This window comes from Cetorhinus maximus, chromosome 38 (genome assembly GCF_964194155.1).
Source record: "Cetorhinus maximus chromosome 38, sCetMax3.hap1.1, whole genome shotgun sequence".
NCBI lineage: Eukaryota > Metazoa > Chordata > Chondrichthyes > Lamniformes > Cetorhinidae > Cetorhinus > Cetorhinus maximus.
In genome coordinates, this window is record NC_135916.1 from 4449648 (window position 1) to 4464308 (window position 14661).

General features: G+C 46.1%; 1 protein-coding gene across 1 annotated transcript in view; it reads right to left on the minus strand.

Annotated features, from left to right (window-relative positions):
• Positions 1 to 14661, minus strand: part of LOC144672522 (Fc receptor-like protein 5) — a 374607-nt gene that overhangs the window by 134768 nt on the left and 225178 nt on the right. Inside the window, exon 4 of the mRNA XM_078534366.1 lies at positions 10081 to 10374. Within this exon, the coding sequence (XP_078390492.1) occupies positions 10081 to 10374 (294 nt within the window). The remainder of the gene's footprint in view (positions 1 to 10080; positions 10375 to 14661) is intronic.

Sequence of the window (14661 nt, forward strand, 5' to 3'; positions counted from 1 at the left end):
CTCCAACATTGCAGCACTCACTCAGGACAGACACCGGGCGAGTGTCGGACTGGATTATGGAGCTCAAGTGCTAGATTGTATACATCTACCTCCGACAGTGCAACTTCCCCTCAGCACTGGCACCTGAGGTGTATTGGTCTGGATTCTGAAGCTCAAGCCCTTTAGTGTATAGATATACCGCCGACAGAGCTGCATTTCCTCAGTTCTGGCACAGTCTGGGTCAGACTTCCTAGGTATGGAGCTCAACATAGAGTGTGGATTGATCATGCAACCTTCTAACTTTGGGTAGCGTGCTACAGACTTGCTGAGGTCGTGTTTGAAGATACTACATCACAAGCTGAGGTAATTTCAGCAGCGGATAGTTACGAAAACCACCACCTCTAATTTTCACTCCAATTCACTCAACACACTGACTTGGGAATATATTGGCGCTCCTTCACTGGGGCAAAATCCTGAAACTCCCTTCCTAACAGCACTGTGGGTGTACCCACACCACACGGACTGCAGCGGTTCAAGAAAGCATCTCACCACCACCTTCTCAAGGTCAACGAGGGATGGGCAATAATTGTTGCCACAGCCAGCGAAGACCACATCCCCATGAATGAATTTAAATGAAAATGAAACCCTAACAGTGAAAGAATTGAACGGTGCATCCATTCCCGGGCAACGTGGGATTTGGGATGTGGTTTCACCGCCTCAATGGTCGGGTTTGGACACATGGGCCCATTATGGTCAGAAAGAGCACAACCCAATCACGAGGTGGACGGTAACGTCACTCAACAATGGACACCCCCTCCTCCTGTGGCAGGATCCTCCAGCTGCTCACTGTCCACCCACTCCCCGCCACAACCTCCTTCTGCTGTCCTCCCCTTCCCATCTCAACACTTGCAGTGGTAGTTGATGCCTAGCTGGTGAATTCATGGCCTATTTTTACAAGGGAATTGTCAGGACTTGAGCAATGAAGTCAATAGTTTTCGCATGCACTCCTCTCCCCGAACACTGACTGTTTCATTTTGATGCAGGGATCTGAATTTGTGAATATGCCAATCCCGGTGAGCAGACATATTAACAATCGCTGTTCCCTGTCACTCACCTGTGGTAGTCACGGTCACAGCCTCGGTCTTTGGGGATGTTAGTTGCCGACCTCTGATGGACATTCCGAATAGACATTGGTATCGCCCATCGCTACTTCTACCAGTAACCTGGAATGTTCCAGTATTTTCATGTGTGTCAATTTGCGGTGAGTACAGCTGTGCATCAACTATGTAAAAATAGAAGGTTTTCTCCCGAACACCCCCAGTTTCAGTGCAGGTCATGGTGACCGTCTCTCCTATAACATACACCCCTGTCCATTGATCAAGTGTTATCTTTGGTTTTGTTAGCGGCTCTGTGATTAAAAAAAAAACAATGGGCACGGCAATTATAAATGAATCGCAAGAATGTAATGTACAGTAACTAGTGGTGCCACAAAATCAATTGACCCACACCGAAGGAGACTGTTTACCTCAGCGAATGAGTTTCGAGAAAGGGTGAGTTGCGGAGTTAATTAAATTTACCAAATAAATAATACATTTCAAAGCGCATTATTTGAAATTCGTTCGTTTTCAATATTGCAACAGAATTTCAGGCGCTTTGTGATCTATCTAACTCAAACTGTGTTGATGTGTGTGTGTGTGTGTGTGTGCGTGGGTTTGAGAATGTTTGAGAGTCTTTGAGAAAGTGTGTGCGTGTGTGCGCATGTTTGTGTCTGCGTGCGAGTATGTGTGTGGGCCCGTGTGCGCGTGTTCGTGTGTGTTCGTGTGCGCGTGTGTTTCGTGCGCATGTGTGCCTCCATGCACCAGATAGGATTCAAATGGTCAAGGACGTGGCTCATCAGCACCTTCAAAAGGGCAATTATAATGGCAATTACTTCAGGCGGCAGCAGATTCAACAGCAACTTTCAAACGGAAATGGATAAATATTGCTAATGCAATAATTTTGCAGAAAATCTGGATAAATGCTTTGGAGTGGATTTAACTGACCTTCGAAAGGGCAACTAGGAAGAGGCAATTAAACTCTGCCCTTGCCAGTTATTGCCTCATCTCATCAACAAATGAAGAAAACGTTGCTAGTACGTTCAAAGAGCTTCCACAGGCAAGATGGGCCGAGAGGCCTCAATCTGTGCTGTTGCATTTTCTGATCCTGTGATAAATGGGGACACTGGCAGTAATGGGTCAGTGAGTTGGATCAGATTAAACAAGAGATGATCACAAAGTCGCCCTGAACGTTAGACAACGTGAAACTAAGTTTCATTTTTTAAATGCCAGGAGTGATTGAATAGACATATCGCCAACACTCACTTGCTATAATGACATTCACAGATTCCCTGAGCTGGAATCCTATCTCCATTCCCTTTACGAAGGCTCTTTATTTACCTACCTCCCTCCTTCGTTTGTATCGGGCACAGAGAATTTGTCAATGTTGTCCTTTGTGACGATTTGATAAGAGGAGAGAAGTTGATTATCTTTGCATGTTAACAGGAATGAGACAATTACCGGATAATGTGCAAATTTTTGGTGATGTGTCCTGATGGATTCATACTGGGAGACATGAGAAAGAGTAAGACTTCCGATTGATTTTCTGTGAAGTAAAGGCAAGTGGGACCATGTAAGGACACCTGAGAGGCGGGACTCCAGACTCTTATCACTGGCTCATCTGAAACACTTTACCTCAAATATTACAAATCTCCCACTTTACTCTCACTCTGTCAGGAAACTTGGACACTGGTGCTAACGTCCTATAGGACATTCATCTACCTCCTACTGCTCAGCACTCACTCCGTAGTGGGCCTGGATTGTGCAGCTTAAATCTCGGAGCATATACATCTACCGCCGAATGTGCAGCGCTCCCTCTGCACCAGCACCGCGGCATGGTCAGCCTGGATTATGAGAGCACAAGTGAAAGAGTATATACATCTACCTATGACAGTGGAGCAAGCGTTCACTGCTTGCACAGGGGGAATGCCAGCCTGGATTATGGAGCTCAAATCCAGGAATATCGCATTCATTTCCGACAGTGCAGCACTCCCCAATACTGGCACAAGGGGACAGTGTCGGTCTGTATTATGGAGCTCAAGTCCAAGATAATATGCACCTACCTCGGACAATGCTGCACATCCTCAGTACTGGCACCAGGGGGAGGGTCGGCCGGGATGATTGATCGCCAGTCTGAAGTGGAGTTTTATCACTCAACCTTCTGACTTAGGGTAGCGTGCTCTATTCTTGATGAGGACAGAAATGACAATTATCCATGACAAAAGAGATAGTGCCTGGATCAATGTGGAGAATTGAAGTCAAACGGTGAAAGGATTGCCACACCGCATGTGGTTTTGGGATGTGGTTTCTCTATTGTTTGACATCCTCAATAGCCGGAGCTTGGGCACTTGGGCCTAGTATGAAGTCAGGAAGAGCATCACCCAATTCAGAGGTAGGCCGTGACGTCACCCAAGAATAGATACCCCCTCCCCCAGTGACAGAATCCTTCAGCTGCTGACTGCCCCCTTACACCCTCCTCCTGCTTTCTTTACCTTCCCACCTCAACACTTGCAGTGCTAGTTGATGCAGAGCGGGTGAATTCAGGACCAGTTCTTTCAGGGAACGAGTCAGGAGTTGAGCAATGAAGTCAATGGTTTCCGCATGCGATCCTCTCCCCCACATCCTGAACATTTCATTTTGATGCAGGGACCTGAATTTGTGAATATGCTAATCCTGGTGAGTAGAGGTATTAACAATCTCTGTTCCCTGTCACTCACCTGTGGTAGTCACGGCCACAGCCTCGCTCTTTGGGGATTTTAGATGCCGATCTCTGACGGAAATTCCGTATTGACATTGGTATCGCCCTTCGCTACTTCTACCTCTAACCGGGAATATTACAGTTAGGTCATTTGTGTCAAATAGCCAGTAATACAGTCGTTCATCATCTTTGTAAAAATAGAAGGTTTGCTCACGAACATCTCCAGTCACAGTGCAGGTCATGGTCACCGTCTCTCCTATTACATACACCCCTGTCGATTGATCAAGTGTTATCACTGGTTTTCTTAACGGCTCTGTGATTTAAAAAAATGGACAAGACAATTATAAATGAATCGCCCGAATGTAATGTTCTGTAATTGTTGGTACCACAGAGACAATTGAGCCGCACCGAAGGACCCTGTTAACTTCAGCTAATGAGGTTCGACAGAGGGTCAGTCGGGGTGTTGGTTGAACTTAAATAAAAAAATAATACATTTCAAAGCGCATTTCAAAAACTCGTTCATTTTCAAAATTGCAACGGTGTATCAGGCGGCTTGTGAGAGAGTTAATTCTGTGCGTGTTGCAGTGTTTATCTGTCTTTGTGCGTTCCTGTGTTTGTGTGCGTGCGTGTGCGCGTGTATGTTTGTGAGCGCGTGGGCGCGTGGGTATGCTTGCGTGTGCGCGTGTGCCTCCATGAAACAGGTGGACTGCAGATGGTCAAAAAATGCGGCTCATCACGACCTTCCAAAGGTCAATTATGGATGGGAATTACTTGAGGTGATAGCAGATTCAACAGGAACTTTCAAACAAATCTGTATAAACAATGCTAAAGGATAATTTAGCAGATTTTTTTGGACAAATGCTTGGGAGTGAATATAACTTGCCTTCTAAAGCGCAACTAGGAAGCCGCAATTAATTTCTTGCCATTTATTGCCACACCTCGTAAACAAATGAAATGTTGATAGCTCCTTCAAAGAGATTGCACAGTTAAGGTGGGCCGAGTGGTCTGCGTCTGTGCTGTTACATTTTCTGATTCTGTGACTAATGGTGACACTGGCAGCAACAGATCAGTGCTTTGATCAGTATTAGACAAGAGATGAACACAAAGCCACCTTGAGTGTTAGAGAATGTGAAGCTAGGATTATTCCTATAATGAGCAGGAGTGTTTGATTAGGCACATTACTATCTGCTGTTTCCCCTCAATCACCTGCTATCGTGACATTCACAGATTCACTGAGCTGGGATTTACCTCTGTTCCCTTGACAGAGAGTTTATATTTACAATGGTACCCCCCTCCTTGGTTTGTATCGGGCACAGTGAATGGTCCAATGTTGTCCTTTGTGACGATTTGATAAGAGAACAAATGTTTAATATCTTTGCACAAAAACAGTAATGAGACAATGGCCGGATAGTGTGCACATTGCGACTGATGTGTTCTGATGGATTCATATTTGGACACAGGAGAAAGGGCAGCACTTCCGATTGATGTTCTGTGAAGTAAAGGCAAGTGGGATCACGTACAGACACCTGAGAGGCGGGACTTCAGACGTTTATCACTGGCTCATCTGAAACACGGTACTTCTGAAATCAAACTCCCACTTTACTCGCACTCTGTCAGGGAACCTGGATCCTGGAGTTAACGTCCTACAGGGCATTTATCTACCTTCTACAGTTCAGCACTCACCGAGTACTGGCACTGGGGGCATGTCGGCCTGGATTAGGGAGCTTCAGTAATGTAGTATATATATCCACCACCGACAGTGCAGCGCTCCCTCTAAACCGACACCGGGGGCAGGGTCAGGCTGGATTGTGGGAGCTCAAGTCCTAGAGTATGTACCTATGACAGTGGAGCAAACCTTCAGTGCTGGCACCAGAGGAGTGCCAGCGTGGATTATGGAGCTCAAATGCAGGAATGAATACATCCACCTCCGACAGCGGCACACTCCCTCAGTACTGGCACTGGGGTATTATAGTGTAGGATTATGGAGCTCAAGTCCAAGGTATTGCACATCTACCTCCGACAGTGCAGCACATGCTTTGTACTGGCACCTGGGAGAATGTCGACCTGGATGATCGCCCTCCAGTCTGAAATGGGGCCAGATCAGACAACTTTCTGACTTTAGAGTAGCGTGCTATATTCGTGTTGAGGCCAGGAATGACGGTAGTCCATGACAAATGCAAGTATTGCCAGCATCAACGTAGAGAATTAAAGTAAAACGGTGAAAAGATCGGACGCTACATCATGCCCTACCGCATGCCGGTTTTGGGATGTGGTTTATGTATTTTGTGGCCGCCTCAATGGCCGGGGCTGGACACTCGGTCCCAGTATGATGTCACAAAGAGCATCGCCCAATCCCGAGCTAGACGGTGACGTCACACAACAATGGATACACTCACCCCCAGTGGCTGAATCCTTCAGCTGCTGACTGTCCCCTTACAACCTCCTCTCTCTTTCCTCCCCTTCCCATCTCAACACTAGCATTGGCCGTTGATGCCCAGCGGGTGAATTGAGGACCCATTCTTTCAGGGAACGCGTCAGAACTTGAGCAATGAAGTCAAAGGTTTTCCCATGATCTCCTCTCCCCGATCACTGAGCGTTTCATTTTGATGCAGGGACCTGATTTTGTGAATATGCTAATCCTGGTGAGTAGAGGTATTAACAATCTCTGTTCCCTGTCACTCACCTGTGGTAGTCAGGGCCACAGCCTTGCTCTTTGGGGATGTTAAATGCCGACCTCTGATGGAAATCACGTATTCGCATTGGTATCGCCCTTCGCTACTTCTACCAGTAACCGGGAATGTTCCAGTATTGGTGCCAATTTGCCAGGAGTACTGCCATGCATCATCTTTGTAAAAATTGAAGGTTTTATCCCGATCATCTCCAGTCACAGTGCAGGTCATGGTGACCGTCTCTCCATCTACATACAAACATGTTGATTCATCAAGCGATATCACTGGTTTTCTTAGCGGCTCTGTCTTAAAAAAAGACAATGGACATGGCAATTATAAATGTATTGTACGAATGTAATGTACAGTATTTTTGGTGCCACAAAGGAAATTGATCCATATTGAAGGAGACATTTGATATCAGCGAATGAGATTCGATAAAGGGTGAGTCGGGATTTTGATTAAACTTAACAAATAACTCACACATTTCAAAGCGTATTTCAAAAACTCATTATTTTTCAAATTTGTAATGGAATATCAGGCGGTTTGTGATATATCTAATTATGTGCTTGTTGCTGTGTGTGTCTGTGTTTGTGCATGCCTGTGCGTGTGTGTGTGTGTTTGTGTGTGCGCGTGGGCGTGAGTTTCGTGTGCGTTTGTGCCTCCATGCACCAGGTGGACGGCAGATTGTCAACGATGCAGCTCATCACCGCCATCAAAAGGGCAATTACAGATGGGAATTACTTGAGGTGTGTTAGGGAGAATGCAGGATGAATTTATTGAAAGGAAATTATCTCAAATTTCCAGGCAGCCAGTTGCATCAAGCGCATTAACATTTAGAGGTTCCCAGAAGAACCTTTCACACCCTTAGGGCCTGCAATTACCAGAAAGGCCTTGGGAGCCAGACTGGAGACGGAGGATGAAAATAACATCGATTAAGTGTGTTCTTCAATGGATAAAGGAAGGACAGACGGTCCTAGCCCAGATAAGGTGTGAAGGCTCTGCCTGGGTGAAGGGGGATGTGTGTGCCTGGATCTATAGATCCCTGTTTAATGTAAACCTATATGCAGACAAGATTGGAATCTGAACAATGTTCTTGTGCGTGATCAGTGATGTTTAAATAAGCTGCAGACTTGTAATTTGGGAGAGTGCTACCTCAAGCTGCTTTGAGATGGCTCTCTCCTTGCAAATGTTCGAATGAACGATCGTAACTAGTATCAGATCCTCCTGTGGTCCATTTGTCAATGTAACCAGAAAAAGGTTAAAGCAGATTCAACAGGAACTTTCAGTGGAACTGGAAAAATATTGTTCATGGATAATTTGGCAGAAAGTTTGGTTAAACGCTTGTGAGTGAATATAACTTGCTTCTAAATGGCAACGAGTAAGAGGCAATTTAATTCTATCCTTGCCATTTATTGCCTCACCTCGTAAAAAAATGAATAAATGATAGCTTTATCAAAGAGCTTGCACAGGCAAGATGGGCCGAGTGGCCCCCGTCCGTGATGTTGCATTTTCTGGTTGTGATTAATGGGTAGTAATGGGTAAATATTTTGGATCAGGAGTAGACAAGAGATAAACACAATGTCCCCCTCAGAGTTAGAGAATGTTAAACAAGGGTTTATTCTCTAATTCCCAGGAGTGATTGAATAGACATATTAACTCTCGCGTTCGCAATCACTCACCTGCTACAATGACATTCGCAAATTTACTGGGATGGTAAATTCCTTCCCTTAAAGGGAGCTCTTTATTTACAATGTTACCCCCTCCCCTCAACCCCCCACCCCCCCACCCCCCCCCCCACCCCGCCCCTCCCCCACCCTCCTTGGTTTGTATCGGACACAGTGAATGTTCCAATGTTGTCATTTGTAACGATTTGATAAGAGGACAAAGGTTGATTATCTTTGCACATTAACAGTAATGAGACAATGACGGGATAATGTGCACCTTGTGAGTGAGGTGTTCTGATGCATTGATATTGGGTGACATGAGGCGGGCAGAATTACGGATTGATGCTCTGTGAAGTGAAGCAAGTGAGGCCACATGCAGATACCTGAGAGGCGGGACTCCAGACTTTGTTTTCATTTTCTCATTTGAAACACAGCACCTCTGAAATTACAAATCTCCCACTATACTCTCACTGTGTCAGGGGACTTCGGTGCTGAAGCTAAGGGCCATTCGTGCACTCATCTACCTCCGACAGTGCAGCACACCCTCGGTACTGGCACCGGGAGGGCGAAGGTGCGGGTGGTTAGTGTTGGCCTGGATTATGGTGTTCAAATCCTGGAGTATTTACATCTACCTCCGACAAAGCAGCGCTGCCTCAGTGGTTGCACCGGGGAAGTGTCGGCCTGCAATATGGTGCTCAAGTCCCACTGTGTACATCTACCTCAGGCAGAGCTGCACTCCCTCATCACTGTCGCTGTGTGTGTGAGACATCCTGGATTATTGAGCTCAATCTGGGATGGGAGTTGATTATTCAACCTTCTTACTTAGGGTAGCGTGCTAAAGTCGCGGTAAGGACATCAATGAATATAGTCCACGACAAAGGCGCCAAGTTACAGCATCAATGTGGAGTATGAAAGCCAAACGGTGAATGGATTGGACGGTACATCTTGCCCCGCCGCAATTGGATTCTGCAATGTAGTTTCTCTATTGTGTGGCCGCTTCAAATGCCGGGGTTGGGCACTAGGACCCAGTATGATGTCAGAAAGGGCATCACACAATCCCGAGTTAGACCGTGACGTCACCCAGCAATGGCCACCCCTCCACCCCCAATGACAGAATCCTTCAGTTGCTGACTGTCCCTTCACAAACTCCTCCTGCTTTCCTCCCCATCCCATCTCAACACTTGCAGTGGTAGTTGATGACCAGCGGGTGAATTCCGGGCCCTTTCTCTCAGGGAGAAAGCCAGAACTTTAGCAATGAAGTTAGCGGTTTTCGCATAAACTCCTCTCGCCAAACATTGACCGTTTGAATTTGTTGCAAGGATCTGTATCGATCTGCCTTCAAAAAATATTCAAATGCGCGTTATTCGCCTTTTGAGGTATAGAGTTCCAAGACTCACCACCCTTTGAGAGAGAAAACCATTCTGCTCATCTATGCCTAAAATGCGGAGCCGCTTCTTTTAAACCTGGACAATACGTTCTAGGTTATTCCCTAAGAGACAGCATCTTCTCCACATGCTCCCTGTCAAGTCACCTCAGGATCCCAAAGGATAGGGCGGGTTAGGGGTTTCGCTGTGACTTCATCACCGTTTGGAGTAGGATATTCTTGGACATTTTGACGTCAGAATGGACATAGCCCTGTCATCAGCTGGACTGCGACGTTAGATCAAAGCGCATGACTGCAGCTCTCCCCAGCAACTGAAAAGTCGAGCTGCTGCCTGCCCTGTCACCCACCGCCCCCCAATCCTGCCTTCCTCCCATGCCCTACTCAGCCCCTGCCATCACAGACAATGCACAGCGTGGACATTCATTCACGAAGGCTGTCACGGGTTGAGAAATGAAATCGAAGCTCATTCGGTTCCACCGCTTCCTCTGTACATTGAACGTTACATTTTGTTGCAATGTTTATAACATGGTTATGTAAAAAATACAAACAATATTTTATTGTCGTGTAACAGTTTATGTTCCCCGTCACTGACCTGTTATAGTCACCAACACATGCTCGCTCAGCGGGGAATCTATCCGCCGACCATTGACAGAAACGTTATATGCACAGCTGTATTCTTCTCCATCTGTTCCAGCGGTAACATGAACTGTTCCAATGTTGTTCTTTGTGATGACCTGTGAGAGGGACAGTTCCTGGTCCCCTCTGTAAAAATGGAAGATTTTATCCTGATAATCCCCAGTCACAGAGCAGGTAATTGTGACTCTCTCTCCGACAACATAAACCCCAGTCCATTCATTAAGTCTTATCACTGGTTTTGATAGTTTAGCTGTTGTGGAATAAATGAAAGAACAATGAGAAGTGGATCAGAGGAATATCATGTACAGTAGAATGTCACTAACTCAATGTCCATTGCTCTGTGAGGAGGGGAAGTGTTTACATCCGGGACTCAAGATTCCACAAACGGAGAGTTCGATTTTGGTTACAAAGTAACGGAGACATCAAAATGTATTTCAAAGCCCTTCTGGGCAACACAGCAGGTCTCAGACAGCTTTACAAACACTGAACTGAAAGCGAAATATTGCGACTGGTGAAATGCCGCATAATTTCGCAGAGCAAGATTCCAGAAACAGCACTGAGATAAGGAAAAGTTAATAACGTCATTGTAATAACAATTGACATCAGGACACTCTGCAGAACTGCCCAATGACCTTCTTCGACATACTGCCCATGGTGTATCTTGCATGCACCTGAAATGAGTGATGTTCAAAACATCTCATGAGATAGAAGCCCCCTCTGAAAGTGCAGTGTTCTTTCCGGACTGGCACCGGTGTGCTGGCTGGATTATGGAGATCATGAATCCTGGAGATTTAAGAGCATGTGCATGTACCTCCGGTAGTACAACACTCCCTCAGCACTGGCACCGTGGGGGGCTGTAGGCCTGGATTGTGTAGCTCAAGTCCTACAGCATATCTGCTGAACTCCGACAGTGCAGCACTCCCTCAGTACTGGCAAAGAGGTAGTGTCAGCCGGGATTATGGAGCTCAAATCCTTGAGTATATACATCTACATCCGACAGTGCAGCACTCCCTCAGTACTGGCACCGGGCGGAGTGTCGGCCTGGATTATGGAGCTCAAATCCCTGGCTTGGAAATTGAAACCAGTGCCTGCTGAGTCCGGTGAGATTGCTTCCAAACCAGGTAAATGGAGTGTCAATGGGGATAGTCCAAAACAAGGGGAAGTTCGACACCGTCGATGTGGAGAATGAGAGCCAGTGGGTGGAGGCAATAACCGGCTGATTCAGTCTCCCCATCGCATGGGGGGATGGGAGACACGGTGATGTCATCAGTTGTCGGATGCCAACACTGAAGGTCACTTTGACATCATAAACGGCCCAACTGTATCCATAGATACAGTGTGACGTCAAACAACAATGGTCCACTTTACCAGGGACAGATTGTTTCAGCTGCAGCCTGTACACTCACAGCCTCCTCCTGCTGTCTCACCCCTCTGGTTCCCTCAGCCCCTACAATCATGGCTGATGCATTCAGGCCTTAATCTTTCCTGGCATCTGGCAGCAGTTACGCAATGAATTCCAGGGTCATTCCGTTATACCCCTCACACCTGATACCTAAAGTTCTATTTGCTTACAGTAAATAACTAAATCTCTGCTGCCCACTCTGTCTTCATTCGCATCAATTTCCATTGATTCATGACTCATGTTCTCACAGAAGTACATTTCCCCACGTCGCCAGCCCATGAAGAAATACTTTGATTTCACAATCATCTCATTCTTAATGTCAACCCACCACACAAACCTCCCAACCGACCACAACACCCACCCCCCTCTCTTCCCCCACCCCCCACCGCTTCCCCATGGCCCGCGATGCCTCTCCATCTGTGTAAACTCCCCCAATCCCTACTGTCCCCCGACAGCTCTGCGCATCTCGTGAGGTTTCAATCGCCCCACAATTGGCGTCATCAGGTGCCTGGGGGCCCGAATCTCTGGAATTCCCTCGCTGCACTTTGTCACCTTTCTCTGCCTATCTTCAGGATGCACCGTCATACCTGCCTTTTGGCCATTGACACTAAAATCTCTGTCCATTACACAACGTATAACTTGGCTTCATTATGGTTCCCGTGAAGCACTTTGCGGCGTGTTACGGCATTAAAAGCGCTATATAAATGCAATTGTTGTTGCTAAGAGACTGTCAGAGGCGACTCTATTTGGGTGGGCAACTACAGATTATACAGAGTTAACGGTGGCTAATGATGTTGGACAGAGAGGAAGATGACAGAGGTGCATGAGAGCGTAAACTACTCTCATATTTAATGCTACAGTGCGACCGAATCAGCTCTGATGGGGCAGAGACAGGATTCCACCAACATGTGGGATGCGACTGTCCTGAACAAGGTATTAGTCAAAGCTAGTCGGAAAACACAATGACATAGAGAACTACATGAGTAACACGGTTCTTTTAACTAAGTTTACCGCTGTTCGAGATGGAAATCAACAGTTGCTCTTGTTGGTCCATTGAAGAGTAAGAGATGCTGTTACAGGCTAGTTCAGCGGACAGGGAAGATATTTGTGAGATTAGGCCTCTTCAGCATTAGAGAATGGTATCCGGGCTGCATGGTGTGGATTATGACAACAGGCTGCATGTACAATGCTGAGTGTGGAATATAAATTGATGGAATTGAGGTGTTTCAGGTAAACTAACTGTTTCCTGGACGAGATAGAGAAATTCTATGCCACTCGTTTCAGAATCCAGACCGAGGAGAGGTAAATTTGAAATTAAAACTAACCCTTCCAATGACGATGCTGACAAGAAAGTGCTGAGGCGAGATAAAGCTTGAATCTGCTACTGCAGAATAACTGGAGACCAGATAAATTGATAGTCTGTTTGTTAGCTTAGGTTGTTAGCGGTTATGTGACACGTAACATCTTAGAGGCCCTGAGGGAAAAGGAGAGGGTGGATCCTGTGGGATGGTTCCCCGCGCAGACTGTCAAAGTCATTTGGCAGAATGCCTCATCGCCAGAACTTTCCAACAAGCACCAAGACGTAGCTTGTCTGGTGGTGAGAAAGGCCCTCCCCGTCAGATCCTTCCTACACGCCAGGAGTCTCAACCCCTCGGCACGTTGCCCTCGAGGTGGCTGTGGTGGGGAAGAGACCGTTGTTCACCTCTTTGTAGATTGTGCCTTTGCAAAGAAGGTCTGGAGAGAGATGCAGTGGTTTCTGTCGAGGTTTATCCCGAGCAATTCTATGACACAGGACTCTGTGCTCTACGGATTGTTCCCAGGGACACACACCGAGACAAACACCAACTGCAGCTGGAGGATCATCAACTCGGTGAAAGACGCTCTTTGGTCTGCCCGAAACTTGATGGTCTTCCAGTGTAAAGAGTTGTCCCCGACCGAGTGTTGCAGACTGGCACAATCCAAAGTCCAGAACTACGTGCCGAGGGACGCACTGAAGCTTGGGGTAGCCGCCACAAAGGCGCAATGGGAAAAGGTCGCTGTCTAAGACCTTTCTGACTCAGTGAACCGAGGGACTGGGAACTGTTTAAATCCCCTCGGTCTGTACAGCTCAAAATGAATGGCTGCAAATGATTGTAATATTCATTTATTGTATTGATGAATTTCCTGATACATGTTGTAAAAGTTGAACCTGATTGTACATTTCTGATGGTGATTTTGAAATGGTTTGGAATGTTCTTGAAGATATTTTATGAATAAAGTATATTTTTGCAAAAAAAAAGGTTGTTAGCGGTTATGTAAACAAGGTGTATAAAAAGGGGGGAAAGATAGATCAGTTACGCTGGCACTGAAAGGCTGAGCAGACATCAAGGAGGGCGTGGCCTCCTTCATCCTTATAACGAAAGAAAGGACTTGGAATGGGGACTGAAAACAAATGTCGAAGTCACTTTAACACTCAATAGAACATTGGTCTGTGACATCTTGAATGCTGGATTTCTGCCTCGTCATTTCCGGCAGAGAAAAGAAATGGGTTAAAGTGTGAAAAAAGGACATTTATCATAGCGTCATCACACTGACAACTGCAATTTGGCATGTTGCATTTCAGCTATCAATGTTACAAGACGATGGATTGCAGCAATCAAACTCAATTCGATTAATGCGGACTGATTGATTTAACAGTATGAGAATGGATTATTCACTGACAGGATTTAAAAGAGAAATGTCAATACTTACATTGAGACACGCTCCGCTGAACCGCAAAAGCCACTGAAAAGAGAGAAGATGAATTGATTAAATGAAGACCGTCACTTGTTCCCAAGAATCAGGGAATGATACAATACAGTACAGAGAAGGCCCTTCCTCCCATTGTACATTGGTCAGCCCGTTTGTGGAGTTTTTCAATTAATCCCAGTCCCAACTTTTCCCAATATCCCTGTATTCTCTTTTCCACGCAGCAAGTTACCAAATTCCATTCCAAATGTTCATAACTCCATTTCAGGAGGCGCATTCCACATCACAACAACTCGCTGTTTGTAAATGAATTTGACCCCATCGTGTCCCCTTTGGTTCTTTTGATTATCATGTTCAATTGTGTGTCCTCTGGTTACAGACTCTTCCACCACTGGAATCACTTTCTCC